The sequence below is a fragment of the Crocodylus porosus genome, unplaced genomic scaffold, assembly GCF_001723895.1.
Source record: "Crocodylus porosus isolate Cpor-Errol unplaced genomic scaffold, CroPor_comp1, whole genome shotgun sequence".
Taxonomy (NCBI): domain Eukaryota; kingdom Metazoa; phylum Chordata; order Crocodylia; family Crocodylidae; genus Crocodylus; species Crocodylus porosus.
In genome coordinates this window covers 10832384-10846768 of record NW_017728914.1, presented here as the reverse complement: position 1 = coordinate 10846768, position 14385 = coordinate 10832384, and the positions used below count along the sequence as shown (strand labels likewise).

Genomic DNA, 14385 nt, shown 5'->3' with positions numbered 1-14385 from the left:
AGAAAATAGCTAGCATAAGACTTTGATTTTGTTTAGCTACTGATATCAAGAACTGTAAGTTCAGCTTCAGAATGTCTCATTCACTGATGGCGCATTATGTATGTCTTCTGATGCTGTTTTTACCTTAAAAAAATTGGTTCTATATTAAGGTCTCTGTAAAATCCTGATAGGAATATTATTGCTAAATTCCAGTACCACATGGTAAAACCAATTTAACATTATGGTTTAAATCTGTTATCTACCTCATCTGAATGTTTTGGTCCCTTTATATGTGCACTAGTTGCAAAAATGTTATGCGCTACTAAAATGCAATTGACTAAATTATATGTAACAAGCTATTAGAAACAATAATTTTCACACTCCCATGGGTAGTCGTCTCTTGTCACATTTTAATATCTGAGTGCAGCAATTGTTTAAGCTTGAAAATCTGAATGTGTCTGAAAAGCACAACAGTTATTTCATTGTGTTAAAGGCAGTTTTATCATTACAAATGCGATTATTCATATTTTTACAATTAATTTAGGTATGATGACAAAAATAAACAATTTGCAATATTAGTCATCCAGCTGAGTAATGTTCCTGCTCTGCTGTTGCATCAAGATCAGAAAGTGTAAGTAGATTAAATAAACATACAAGAAATATTTGTAATATAGACATCAGTGGGATCACACACACTGTGTTTATTTTTCTAGTTCATGTAATGCTTTAGTCCTCTAAGCACTTCACAATTTTATCTTATATTTACTATCACTTATGGGCTCCTCCACTCATATATCAAAATTAAAAATTCACTTTTACTTATGATGATGTTTGTTAATCTTCCTTAACTGTATATATTTAGTAGAAAAAGCTTTTAAGGCATTAACATCTAACAGTGCCACTGAGTAAAGGTGACATTTGTTTTGCAATATAAGTCATGCCTGAACACACTTACAGATGAAGTAATGTGGGAAATATTTGACTGTGGAAATTTGTCAAACTTGAGCACGAGTAGAACCAGATAAAGGCTTTGCTAATGGCTAATTTAGTCTCTATAAATTAGAGCTAAAAGGATCCACAACACCTTATGGACTTATTTCCATCTGTGTAAGGTGATGGTACTAGTATGTCACACTCACTGCACGTGTATAAATAATTATTATAAGAATCTTGATCTCACACTTACCAAGATACATATATCACAAGAACTGAAGTGGGGTGAAAACTAGGAATACAGTTGCCACCTTCACGCTTTGGTGATTTCTGAACTCCCTGGTGTAACTCAAAGCATCCTCAGGACAAGTCCAACCCATAAAGTCCTTCTGAATGCAGAACATTTTAGCAATTCCCATAAAGGAGGAATGGGTTGGACAGGAAATAGAAATGGTAAACTAATACATAGATAAGTGAACAAATTACAATGAGTGGGGGGGATGCGCTGTTCTCACAGTAGATTGTTTAAAGATAAGCTCATAATAGATACTTTACAGAAGGCTTATAGCAGCACTAATTAAAGTATTTTTCAATAGGACTATTCGTGTGGCTGTTCTTCCTTGCTCTGAAAGCACGAGCTGTTTGTTTCGCACGAGACCCATGGACGTTTCCGACAATCTTATGTACAGTGAAATATTTTGGGTTTCAATCTCTTACGCTGCTTTACGTCAGAAGACTTTAAGAGTTGATGTTTGCACTGTAAATAAGTCCCACCTCGAGGAGTGCCTGGTTAGCATTCATTTCTGTTGAATCTTTTTCCTATTTTCTTTTTTCGATTTAACAGGTATCTAGTGTTTAAGAAATATAAGATTTGGCTGCTGTTAGGCAATCTTCCTATATTGTCCTCAGCTGCGAGATCCTGTAGGTCTGGCCATTCTCTATGTCGGAAAATCCCAGTTATAGCAAAGGGTATTCAGTAGATAAATATTTACATTATAAAACCATTATGGGGTTTTACCTGACTCTGCCAGACTCAGTTCATAAGGAGAAGACATTTGAGCATGATTTCTTAAGGAAATGTTTTGTATAATGTAGTTGCAAACAAACTCCTTTGTTTATAAGATTTTAAAACCAACCTATAGACTTTTGTAATAAAGCGGAATCTCTATTAAATTCCCTAGATTTCATAAAATTACATGAGAAATGACCATTCTTTCAAATTCTGTAATTAACATAATTTAAGAATTGTGACTTTTTTTCTTAAATCTTTTTAGTTTGCATCTTGCTTCCCTAGTCCAGCATTATGTTAGTAAACAAGCTGGTTGCTGCAGAATTACATCTGGAGTAAATTACTACTTAATGAACATGTCTTCATGTGCTATTCATGTAAAGCAATAAACTCTGGTGCCGTTCACACTGAAGTTTATTGCTCCCGGGTGCTGCATTTAGACGTGCACCCAGGACTGCAGCACGTTGTGCCAGGTTAGAGCAGCCTCAGCTGACAGGGGCTGAGGGGGTCAGCCTGGGGCTGCTCTGACCCAGTTCAACGTGTGGAGGGGCTGGCTGGGGCACAAGGATGTTTTAGTGCAGGGCCAGCAGGCAGTCTCCTCACTGAAACATCCTCATAACTCAGCTAGCCCAGTCATCATTCACACGTGCATCTAAATAACACCACCATGGAAAGTACTTGTGTTTACAAGTACTTATCCTATGGTGGCATTTATTAGTGGCACCCTAATAGAGTCACATGTGTAGAGGCTGAGATGTTACACCAGAGCTAATTCACTTTGCAGTAAACATCTTGTGGAGGCGTATCCAATGTGAGTAACATTTTCAAAACTAAGTCCAGAGTCACTGTAAAGAAACAGAAATGTAAATTCTAGTTGATTTTTTTTTTCCAAGACTCTTTCATGCATCCCTTAACAGATGCTATTTTCTACATATGCTTTTGGCAGTTCCTAGCCCCCCTATTTGTGGTGTTTATGCATTGCTGCCTTCACCTGAAAGCATACTTTAACTAAAGAAATAACATCTACATTCAAAATAAGGATTTCCCATTTTGCAGCCCCCACATTTCTAATGTACGTGCTTGGGCAACCTCAAATTGGGCTAAATTTAACTGCAGGAAATCTGTTCAAGGTAAAATAAAACTAACCCAGTTGGGGAAATAGCATACACTGAGATGCAGATAATATACTTTGCAATAGTTACACTTCCATCTGTCTGTCCTGAAACATTTAAAAAAAAAAAAGAAAACTGAATGAGGATTACCAATGGATAATATAAAAATGGACATAAAAGTGAGTGGAATCTTTAGTTCTGAACTAAAGCAATTCTGTCAGCCCTGGGAGATTTCCTGAAATGGATTTTTCTTCCATATTTGTTTAATTCTTTCTACGTGAAATAATGTGTGCAAGTTACCATGGCTGCAGCATAATTGTTCATTATTCTTGATGCTTATTTATACACAGCAGCTGAAGTGAATCTTTCTATTTTTGTACTGGAAGCTCCTAGCAATATGGTTCAATTACTTTAGTATCATTTGACTGTCACCATTCCGATGTCTGAAATGGCATAAAAATGTGAATTGATGGTGATATTTTATTTTCTAGACAATTGAACCATAACCTCCTGAAATCTTGGTTCTTCTGCTGTTATATGTTCCCATTGGGATTTTATTGTCACAATCTCCTCGCTCTGATATTTCACATCATCTCTTTTTTTGCTTCCATATAGGGCGGAGCACAGATTAGTCTTGCTGAGATATGTAGATCGGGAGAGAAGTCAACACGTTGGTACAACCTTCTTAGTTATAAATATCTACAAAAGCAAAGCCTAAAAAATAAACAAGAGGACATCTGTTCTGAAGAATCCTGCGCTGAAAAAACAGTAAGGACAAATGCTGTGAAAGGAAGCTAGAAAAACCTCAATTATAACAATACTAAACTCATTGAAGAGAATGGTAGGCTAGAAATTTTAAAAAACTGCTGTGTTTTTGTGCAGTATTTTTTAAATATGAAAAAGTTATAATACATGGAGTAATAAAACTAAAAGCTGTATGAAGGGTGTAACCTGATGTTTATATATTTTTTGATCTATTATGAGTAATGTGAATCAGTTACACTGATGTGGAGTTTAAGAATAGGTTTTAAATGCAACCTTGTCCTCTAACAGGACTCTGTATCAGCTCTTCTGGAACAGACTGCTGTTGAACTGGAAGCAGTAGAGAAGAAGCTGGAAGAAAGCAGAAGCACTTTAACTAGTGGAGAGACTTGGTAGGTGGTGTTTGGCATCTTTAGCTGAGTGTATCAGTTAGAGGATTCTGTGGGTCTGAAGGAAGCAGTGCTTCCTTATGTGAAGATGTCAGCATTTTTTTAGAGTTGAACTTTGGAAAGTGTTGGGTAGCTGAGAGGAGTTCTTGAACTTTGCTTGAAGCTTACTTCTGACATCTGTTTCTACAACAGTAAAATCACCCTGTGGCCACAGGGACTGAAAATATGTTTGGGTAGGGAGAATGAAAGCTGGCAGCATTAAAAAATGGAAGATATGTGGTTTGTAGTGCCTTATTGGCAAATGTGAAAATTCATTTTCCAGTTCAAAGGATTTGCAAGGAAACCCTTTTTATCATTTGTGGTTTACATGCATCTGTATTTCACTGAAATTCAAATCTCAAAGTCTGGCCTACTCCAAAAAAACCCCCCAAAAAACTGTGTGGCTTGATGAAGAATCTACTGAAGTATATAACTGAGCACAGATTAGCTGAAAGGTTTAAGATTGCTGTTTTGTGGTGTATAGTTCCAGCTTTCAAACCCAGAGAACCTGGGGCCTGACCATACTTTGAAATCAGCCTCCTTTTAATGCACCTTCCATTTGGGTAACACTTAGCCATATCCAGCGTAAAAGACTCTGTACAAATGTATTCAACCATAGCAATTGCTTTACTATAGAATATGAGAAAAATCCAATAACTATCTTAGTGCTGTTTCCTGTATTCCTACCCATAACATTTTGTTATTCATGTTTCCTGGAGTATCATGATTTTTGTTATTCATGCATACAAATCACAGCACTAAAGGTGCATTTGGTTCCACATACCTGGGACATGAATTAGCATCAAGAATGCTAATAGGATATTGGGTCCATCCCAATAACAGAAGCAGTTTATGTGGCAGGCAAGATGAAGAGGTTGGTGAGCAAGAAGAACAAGATGGGAACAGTGAGACTGAAGCAGAAGAGGAAGAATTCTGTGCTGTAAAAGCACTCTGGGATGCGGAAGAGAATCCAGAAATCCAGCTGCATTCTGAGTTGACAGCAATAAAGGTAAAGTGCAGAATTATGGTGCCTCCACTGGGCGACTAATAAACACTTGCACACTGTGCTGTTTTGGCTCCACTAACGAAACAACAGGATATAGTTAAATATTTTGTCTTTTCCTGACTTCTTAGGCAAAGATACAGAGTGTGCTGTTTCTTACAGCTACAGTTCTAACATCATAAAAGTTTTGGGGGAAATAAAAGTAGGGAAGTTTGGTGGGATGACTTTCCAAACTGTATCATGTGTGAAAAACGTAGTACTATTTTTTGGAACATTTTTGCCTATTTAATTTGCATTTTGCTTGCAGTAGGCAAAAAGGCTTTTAAGAAACTTATTTAAGGTAGATTCACCAAGTTAGCCTTGTTCTTTTGCAAAAGCCATTTACTTGTATTGTGACCATGTAGCTTCTGCTATTGCACTGTGACCAAAATAAAGCCCCAAAAACCTCTCTAGTATTTGTTCAAGCAAATCAAGAAATCAGGTCATTGAAGATGCCTCCTTGTACAGTTATGTGATTTGCTTGGGCAAATACAAGAGGTTGTTGATGCAACAGGCCTATATGTTTGTATGAAATTTGTTTAAAGAGAAAGCACAGTGAATTTATTGGTACAAAATGTTCCTGCAAAAAGTTTTTACCTTTTTGCCCTTTTAAGGTTTTGTTTAGGACTTTGCATGTCACTGACTAAATGAAATTTTAGAATTCTGTACAGAACCACGCTATTTTGTTTGGATCTTCATATTTCCTGGCATCATCCTTTTTCCTTTTCTCAAATTTTTTTGGGGGGCCTATATTGATTTCCGATACAAAGTTGACTAGACTAACATTGAATTAAGCAGTTACTTGAAAGTTTTTGGTAGTGCCCTATTTCAAATAATAGTTGAACCTCAAGGTTAAATAACGTTCCCTTTAATGAAACATTGTTTAATTCAAAATGTCTTTTGTCCCCTGGTATTGCAAAGAATTCCTCATTGACCGTTTTAATTGGCTAATGTTGTCAGCCAAAGTGACTAGCATTTTGGATCTTATGATGCAGTTCTGAATGCAATCGTTGGCTAACCACCACCCACTTAATCACAGGTTTGTTTGAATGGTGATTTTTGTGCTGAAATTGGCTTGTTTTTTCCTGCCAATTCTGGGTGTTCGGTAAAAATGGATAGGTATATTTAATGGATAATCTAACATGCAGTATTTAATCTGTTACACTGGCGTATATCTGAAAAGTTCAGTGGAATCGTTCTGTTTACACCAGTCAACCAAGTTGTTGGGAAATGGTGATACAGTTGTTGAACTCCTCCGTAAGTTTTCTCACAAGTGCAATACTAATATGTATTGCATAGGCAGAATCAAGTGCCACAGCTTTCTCTGTTCCTTCTGAATCTGAAAGAACAAGTGGGATTTCAGGCTGCAACACAGAAAGGTTGGTAGTCAGTGCCAGGTGGTAGTATGGGTGTGTTGGTAAAGTGGCACTTGCATCAAAGTAGTGTTTTTGCTTTTTCTTTCAGGTGGATAAAGAGACTAATACAGACAGCCCTGCACAGTCTTCTACTGTAGTACGTCCAAAAGATAAAAGAGGAGCTAATCCACCACAAACGCAGTTTATTAGAGGTAGTACCATCATCCGCTCAAAAACATTTTCTCCAGGACCACAGAGTCAGTATGTGTGTCGGGTAAGGAAAACACAGCCCCAGGTTTCATAAATGTTGGCCTTCCTAGAATGTCTGTACAGTAGCCAATTTTGTTATGTAATAATAATCTGCACTGAAGGTTCAATCCAGCAGATTGCTGAGCACCTCCATCCCATTCCCCTTCACATGGGAACTGAGGTGGGCTGCTCCATTAACTGGCATCTTTCATCAGATCACTATAGAGCACTTTACAAGCATTAATTAACTGTGGTATACGATACAGAGGGATCAGTATACCCACCCTTGAAATACAACTACCTTGGCAGCACGTGATTGCAACACAATACAGGTCAAGAAGTGGCAAGAGAATGGATGTAACTGAAACCCTAAAATGAGTTTAGGTGTAGGCTTAATTAGAACTTGGCCAGGAGCCTGGCCTTGTAAAGGAAAATATATAAAAGGGTCATATTCTCACTTTGCCATCCCGTGCAAAAGAGTTGGTATGTTAGTAAAATGGCATCCCTTAACTCCATATGAAGATGTTATTGACAGACATTACGAAACAGCTGATTATTCAACCCCATATAATTAGCCACAGCTCTATAACAGTCCCAGCAAGCCAGCTTCCAGAAGGAAATGCCAGCACACTCAGACCAATGTGGCCTTCCATTCTTTTGTTCTGGTAGTGAACAGGCAGGATAAATTCCTCATGGACTCCCAGACAACTTCCTCATACAGAACTTCTGGACCTGCCACTGCTTATCCCATGTCTGCATGACTGTAGTCCCACTACTCTGCTTGTAGTCTAGGCCTAGAAATGCCACTCAGCACAGGTTTCCACCACAATTAGAACCGAATTACATTCCCTACTTAAGGAAGGACACTGTACTGCTTTCTCTATCCCTCTCCCTATCTTAGAATTTACTAATTCATAGAAGTTAAGGATGGAAAAAATGTGCATTGCTTTAATTGATACAATATTGTCCACTATTTTTATTTTTCTTGTCTTGTGTAGGGTAGAGGCAAGGATTTGTGGTGATACCTTTTATTGAGCCAAACTGCATGGTCAGGATAGCTTTAGATAAGCTTTTGAATGCAGTTTATCCTTTTTTAGGTCAGTGGGATTAAGCTCTGATTATGCTTAGTTCTAATGGAAGGTATCATCCCTTGCCAACTTTTCCCAAACAGAAATTTGACAAGATTGGGGCGAGGGTGGGCTAGGAACTATAGCAAAATAATTTGTCCTGTGATCCCAGTTTTGGGCACTGGAAGGATGTCATTGCAGTGTTACAATGGTTTGGTTATTGTATAACTATATATCGTTCTACACATTGGCTATAGTGCATCTAAGCAGTGTCAAACTGCCCATTTGTTTCATAATGATTTCTTTTATATTTTCAGCTTAATCGTAGCGATAGTGATAGTTCAACGCTGTCCAAAAAACCACCCTTTGTGCGAAATGCTATGGAGAGACGGAGCGTCAGAATGAAACGGGTAAAAACTTTGGCTTACTGATTCTTTCCTCAACAGACACTCAAGAAAGACAGTAAATCTTTAACACACTTGTTTGAGTTGCCAGCTGACAGCTCAATTTATTAAAGAAGGGCTAGCAAACAGCATGTTAATTGCAAAACACTTAGTTCTAACCTACCACTTTAAAATGGTCCCCTGTGGGCCTAAAGACCCTTTTTTAGCCTGTCAAATGTAAAATGTCTGCTCCCATTTTTTTTGTTGCTAGCACTCTCAGAATACCCCCTTGAAAAAAATTCCCCTTCAACATTTAGAAATATTTATTTAGATATACAGTATTTAAATTTGACATGTACATTGTGCTCATAGGGTAGAAACTGATGTCACTAAACCAGAGCGGATCAGCTGTGGAAGAATGTGTTCCACCACAGCCAACCCACTTTAGTGAGCAAAACACATATCAGCCCTTGTCCTGCATTAGTCTGTTGTCCTCCCTTGCTTCCCTGTAGCTTCTTGTTGGGACCTGTGTGTCCAGGTGAAGCAGTTTGGCACAGGTCCTAACAAGGAGGTACAGGGCAGTGCAGGAACTGGGCAATTCCCAGCATCCCATGCCCCCATGCAAGGATCAGCTCTGGGCCCTGCATCACCCATGCTTCACACAGAGGTATGGGAATGCCTGGCTCCCAAACTGCCCCATACCTCTATTCCAGGACCCATGCTGACCCATGCTTTGGCATGAAGTGTGGGTGGTACAGAACCCAGCTTGCGTGCCTCACATGGAGGCATCTCTGTAAGTGGGGAAATCCTGGAGTTTTTTTGCTTAAGGAGATGCGCCCCAAGATGTGTCTCTTTAAGCAGAGAAATTCAGTCGGGGGGTTTGGGGATGTATCTCCATAAGTGGGTAAATGCCAGCTTTCCTTGCTTACTGACGCATGCTCCTAGGATTCCTTGGGATGCTTCTCTGTAAGGAGGGTAAGCCAAGCAGGTGCTTCACAGGCTAATGGGACCCAGTCCTGCTCAGAAATTCCCAGGGTGTGCAGGGTTGAGCCCTTCAGGCTTCTGGAGCACCTGCCCACAGCAGCTGGAGAGTATGGGCAGGTCCACCTACCTGTGCTCTCCTTCCACCAAGCAAATGGATGTCTGTTGCAATACAGTAGTATAGTATAGTAACGCCTATGTTGCTGCTATAAATTTTGAACATCTGTGGCATGACAAAGTGCATGAACATCTTTGTCCAGGACAGGCAACTTCTGTTTCCTCCCTTACCTGTGCACAAGGAATCGGTTGGACAAGTTCTACAAGCAATTTTAAAAAGTGGTTTTCCAGATACTTGGAAAAATCTTTACTAGTGGTTTAACAGAGCTCAATGAAGCTCTACCTACATAATGGTAGATGGAAATACACACCGTACACAATCCTCAGTGCAAACTGTCCTGTTGGTGAGGTCAGGAGATGGAGTCTATTGACCTGAAATGAATGTTTCTTGTTTTTGTGTTTTATTGCTGCCTTCTGTAATATTCTGAAAGGCGCTTAAGTGTTAAGGTAAAACTGGATTCTGAGCCCTACTCTACATTACAGATCTGGTGGGTAGCTCCTTACATTACAGCTGATGTGGTTATGTCAGCAGAACCCTTAGTTTTGGTGTGGACATTGCTGGCAGCCGAGTTGTAGCTGTTTTAGTGTTGATGTAATTCTGGGGACAGAAAAGCTCCCTCTCTAATCTTCTGAGTATGATATATCTGCAGTGGAGGCCTTTACTGTAAAATACAAGTATCCCCAATTGTAGAGACAAGCGCTTAGTAAGGTGTGGGAGGAAAGTACTACTAATTTCAGCCTGTTGCCATGCTAACTACAGTGCTAAATACAGACAGTCAAAAAGCCTGGGGCTCAATCAATTTGAATCTTTGCAGGTTAATTTAAGCTGCATCGATTGAACTGATGTGAAGCAAGTGAACAGACATTCACTTTTGATTCTGGAAATGCCCCACGTGCCTCCAGTGGCCCAGGCCAGAAGCTGGGGTACTGTGAGTGAATTTGAATTTGAAAGGGATCTGGGACAGAAGTTCAAAAAACTGATGTAACCTAAATCAGATCAGTCTGATACTACATCCATCTAGGTTTCTCTTAAACCAGTTTCAGCCATTTTGGAAGCTGTTTATGTGCACTTGAGCCTCTTTTGTATTACAGATTTAAACCAGTTTCTGATCGGTTTATGTGTAATTTCTGTCCCTAGAAGCCTCTGGCTTGCCTTTGATCTAACTAATGCTGTGGGAAACTGCTGCATATGCAAGTTTATTTATAAGATGTTGAGGGACTGTGAAACTGCAGGTGAGCAGATGTTGCAAAGCAGAGCTGCCAAGAGTTTGGCTTTCGTCTCTAGAACACTGCACTCATGAGAGGGAAGGAGTATTAGGACATCTGAAACTTGCATTAAAGCACCCTTCAGATAGGGGCAGTTCTATCATTCTTCATCACATTCATAAAACTTTTCCATTCCAGCCTTCGGTTAAGTCCTTTGGTGCTGAGCGACTAATCCGCACTTCACTAGATCTAGAACTAGACCTGCAGGCTTCAAAGACCTGGCATGATCAGTTAGTGCAAGAGATCTCTGTATTGAAAGAGCTGAAGGAACAATTGGAACAAGCTCAAAGTCAAGGTGAAAAAGAGCTACCACAGTGGGCGAAGGATGATGAAAGATTCCGGATTTTGCTGAAACTGGTAGAGAAACGGGTAAGTAACTCAGGTTTTCAATGTATTTTACTAAATACATTTTTCCAGTGCACTGGAAACTGGGATGCCATCTTCCCAATGGTCAACTTGTTTGACAGAGCCTTATATTGAAACTTCCATTTTATTAAGTAGTGGCAAGTAGAATTCTAGCATTACAAATACTAGACCCTTCCCTAACTCATTACTATGGATAGTGAGATAACACCATGTAACTTCCACTATAATCTCTCTCTTGGTACAAGGCAAGGAACCACAGGAGTGACTGGTTCCTGATTCTTGTCACCTAGCTTGCAGCTCCTTTCTTTTTACATGCTTTCCCAGAATTCTGCATATGAAGATTTAGTTTACCTTTTCAGGAACCTGTAATAGTTGAAAAAAACGCAGTGACTTTCTAACAAAAAAAAGGCCTTTAAAGGTAGCTAGCATAAAAAGAATACAGATCTGTGAACCAATGTACATCATCTTATGTACAAACTAGTAAATATGTATATGTATTTTCTGCTTCAGTTTCCTTCCTCCTCTTAAACATTCTTTGGGCTTAGGTCAGAGTTCTCTAAGGAGTCTAGTTTCCCCTCTCCTGCATATGACTTCATAATCATTGAGTCTGTCTCCTCTGGTACCAGTTCTCTTTATCTGCTGGTTCTGCAGTTAAAATCTTCTTTATTATGAAGGCATTCCCGCATGCTTCTGTCCCCCCCACCCACATTTCCTGTGTCCCTGACCACATGTCCCCCAAGTCTGTCAGGCTCTCTGGGTTTCTCTGGCATCACATACAATTTTTCTGTTTCTGAGGCAATTTGATTTCTTCCAAGCTACCCTTTCCAGACCAGCTTGACTGGACTGGTTTCCTAGGTTTCAGTCATCCAGTTGGGCTCCTTGGGAATCAAGGTTTAAAGGCCACCTGCCACCCGACCTGGGAGATCCATGGTACCCATTTAACTGCAGAGTCCACAAACATTGCAGGACTCTATGCAGTTTCATAAGAGCGTCTAGAATTTCTAGTTGGTACAGAACACATTTTGGACATTTGTCATACGAATTCTGCTGCCAGCACACACTGGGGATAATAGCAGCAAAGTAGAGAAGCTTAAGGCTTTATGTAAAACTTTATAGTAGGTGTTCAATTGGAATGGAAGTCTTGTGTGTCCTACCTTATCAGCAGGAAATGATTTAGGAACAATAATCATGCAACTTAATGCTGGCACACGGGGATGGTACTGAAGGCCAGGCTGGGGTAGAATGTTTTTCTTCCATCTTATTAAACCTGCATGATTTCTGTGTAACAGTTCTAAAAGTACCTACTGTCAAGGGGTGGCTTACAAGGCAGTGATGAAAAGGGTGTTGATAGAAACGGGAAATAGTGTTTTAGTACAAAACAATTCTGTTTCTCTGTGAAGATTTTCTGCTTGAAATGCATTAACATCTCACTATAGAGTCTTAACAACAGTGGAATAAACAGACTTCCAACAGACTCTCCAGACCAGCTTTTGAAGCACTGTTTTGGTCCAGCTTCTGTGGTTCATAACTCTATTCTTGATATTGTCAGAACCTCTTTCTATTTTCCCCCTTCAACTGGCAAATAACCCCTTGATGTGATGAGCTCATCAGTGTAAGGTAGAATTGATTGGTATCTTTTATGTTGCACATAAGATTTTACTCTCTTTATGACTCAATTAGGCACAGAAAACAGAACATAAGTGTGAGCTGAAAGCTGATAAAATGATGAGAGCAGCAGCCAAGGATGTACACAGGTTACGAGGACAAAGTCAGAAGGAACCCCTGGAAGTCCAGTCATTCAGGTAGGACCATCTTTAAAGGACAAAACACTGCTGCCAAAAATCCCTACCATTTTGTTCTAGGCAGTTACTTAGCACCAGCTGAACAGCATTGTGCAACAAACAGTTTGTGTTGCAGGCAGGTTTTTTTAAATATCCTAGGATAAAATTCTGGATTCACCAAAATCCAGCCCCAAAGCTTGCATTGATTTTGGTGGCAGTAGGATTGGACTTGTGTGCTGTCCTTTTCAGGCAGTAGCACAATACCGCTTAGTTTGTAAGATACCTTTCTTCCAAGGCATTCATTTTCTGCTGCCTTACTACAATATAAACTTATAAAACCAAAATAATATGATAGGGTGCTTGTACACGCAATGGGGGTTTAATTCAGTTTAGTTCTCCCTAAATTGAAACGGTGGGTTTTTAAAAAGTGTTTTAAAAACCCACCATTTCAATTTAGGGAGAACTAAACCAAACTAAATCCCCGTGGCATGTACACAAGGGTAGGGGCCTGATCTAAGACACACAGCCGAGTGGGAGGCAGGGGATGAGCTGCCGGTGGGCTGTGAGCTGTCCCTGAGCTGCAGGGGGGCCGGTGGTTCCCTCCATGGTGGTGCCTCTCAAGCAGCACCTGCCTGCTGGCATCCAGGCCAGGGGACACCCCAGTCGTGCGGGGAAACACTGGGCCACCACACAGCTCAGGCAGGCAGGCTCTAGAAGGAAAAAAAAATTGACATCAGCAATCACTTTTTTTGGCTGATGTTGCCAGTATATGCTGTATGAATGTGCGCAGCTGCTGCATGCACACGGCCAGTGCAACCCAGCAGCTTGGAGAGCAGCATATGAGTGGTAAGTCTATGTGGAGGAAGGAGCTTGGGGGGGCAGATCGAGGCCCCTGGAGTGAGGGAGGGAGTGGGGCTGGGGCAGAAGCTGCCCAGCTGGAGTAGAGCAGGAATAGAGCTGGAGTAGAACAGGCATGCAGTAAGGCAGCAGCCCTAGACTTTAGGAGGGCAAACTTCAACGAGCTAAGGAGGGATAGTTGGGGATGCGCTGAGGTCCCAGAGGGGAGGAGAGCCAGATGTCCAAAGAGAGTGGTCGCTCCTTAAGGTGGCGATCCTCCAAGCCCAAAGGAAGGTAATCCCAACGAGGATCAAAGGGAGCAGGAGAGCACGCAAGCCTCCATGGCTCACCAAAAGCATCTGGGAATGTCTCCTTTCTAAAAAGGAGGAGTATACCCAATGGAAAGAAGGGGTCATCACCAGGGATGACTATTCTGCAGTCGCTCGGGGATGTAGTGGGGCATTAGGACTAGCTTCTCAGATTAAGGACAATAAGAAGTCCTTTTTTAAATACACAGGGGGCAAAAAGAAGGTCCCGGGTAACGTGGGGCCCATGCAGGACACGTTGGGAAATATGGTCGTCACACCAGACGACAAAGCTAACATGTTTAACAATTTCTTTGCCTCTGTCTTCTTAAGTAGGGACCAGAACAGCCACCTTCCTGCTGGGCCCCCTCAGGTCCCAGGGGAGGCACACCTGGGCCAAAGGTTAGCGAGGA

General features: G+C 40.6%; 1 protein-coding gene across 2 annotated transcripts in view; it reads left to right on the top strand.

The window, feature by feature from the left end:
• Positions 1 to 14385, top strand: part of WWC1 (WW and C2 domain containing 1) — a 123008-nt gene that overhangs the window by 107374 nt on the left and 1249 nt on the right. The window contains exons 14-22 of one of the 2 annotated variants that reach the window (XM_019534869.1): positions 524 to 610; positions 1509 to 1701; positions 3649 to 3801; positions 4087 to 4187; positions 5073 to 5232; positions 6730 to 6894; positions 8254 to 8346; positions 10822 to 11052; positions 12730 to 12851. In XM_019534869.1, coding sequence (XP_019390414.1) covers positions 524 to 610; positions 1509 to 1701; positions 3649 to 3801; positions 4087 to 4187; positions 5073 to 5232; positions 6730 to 6894; positions 8254 to 8346; positions 10822 to 11052; positions 12730 to 12851 — 1305 coding nt within the window. The remainder of the gene's footprint in view (positions 1 to 523; positions 611 to 1508; positions 1702 to 3648; positions 3802 to 4086; positions 4188 to 5072; positions 5233 to 6729; positions 6895 to 8253; positions 8347 to 10821; positions 11053 to 12729; positions 12852 to 14385) is intronic. The other variant, XM_019534870.1, reaches the window with a different exon arrangement.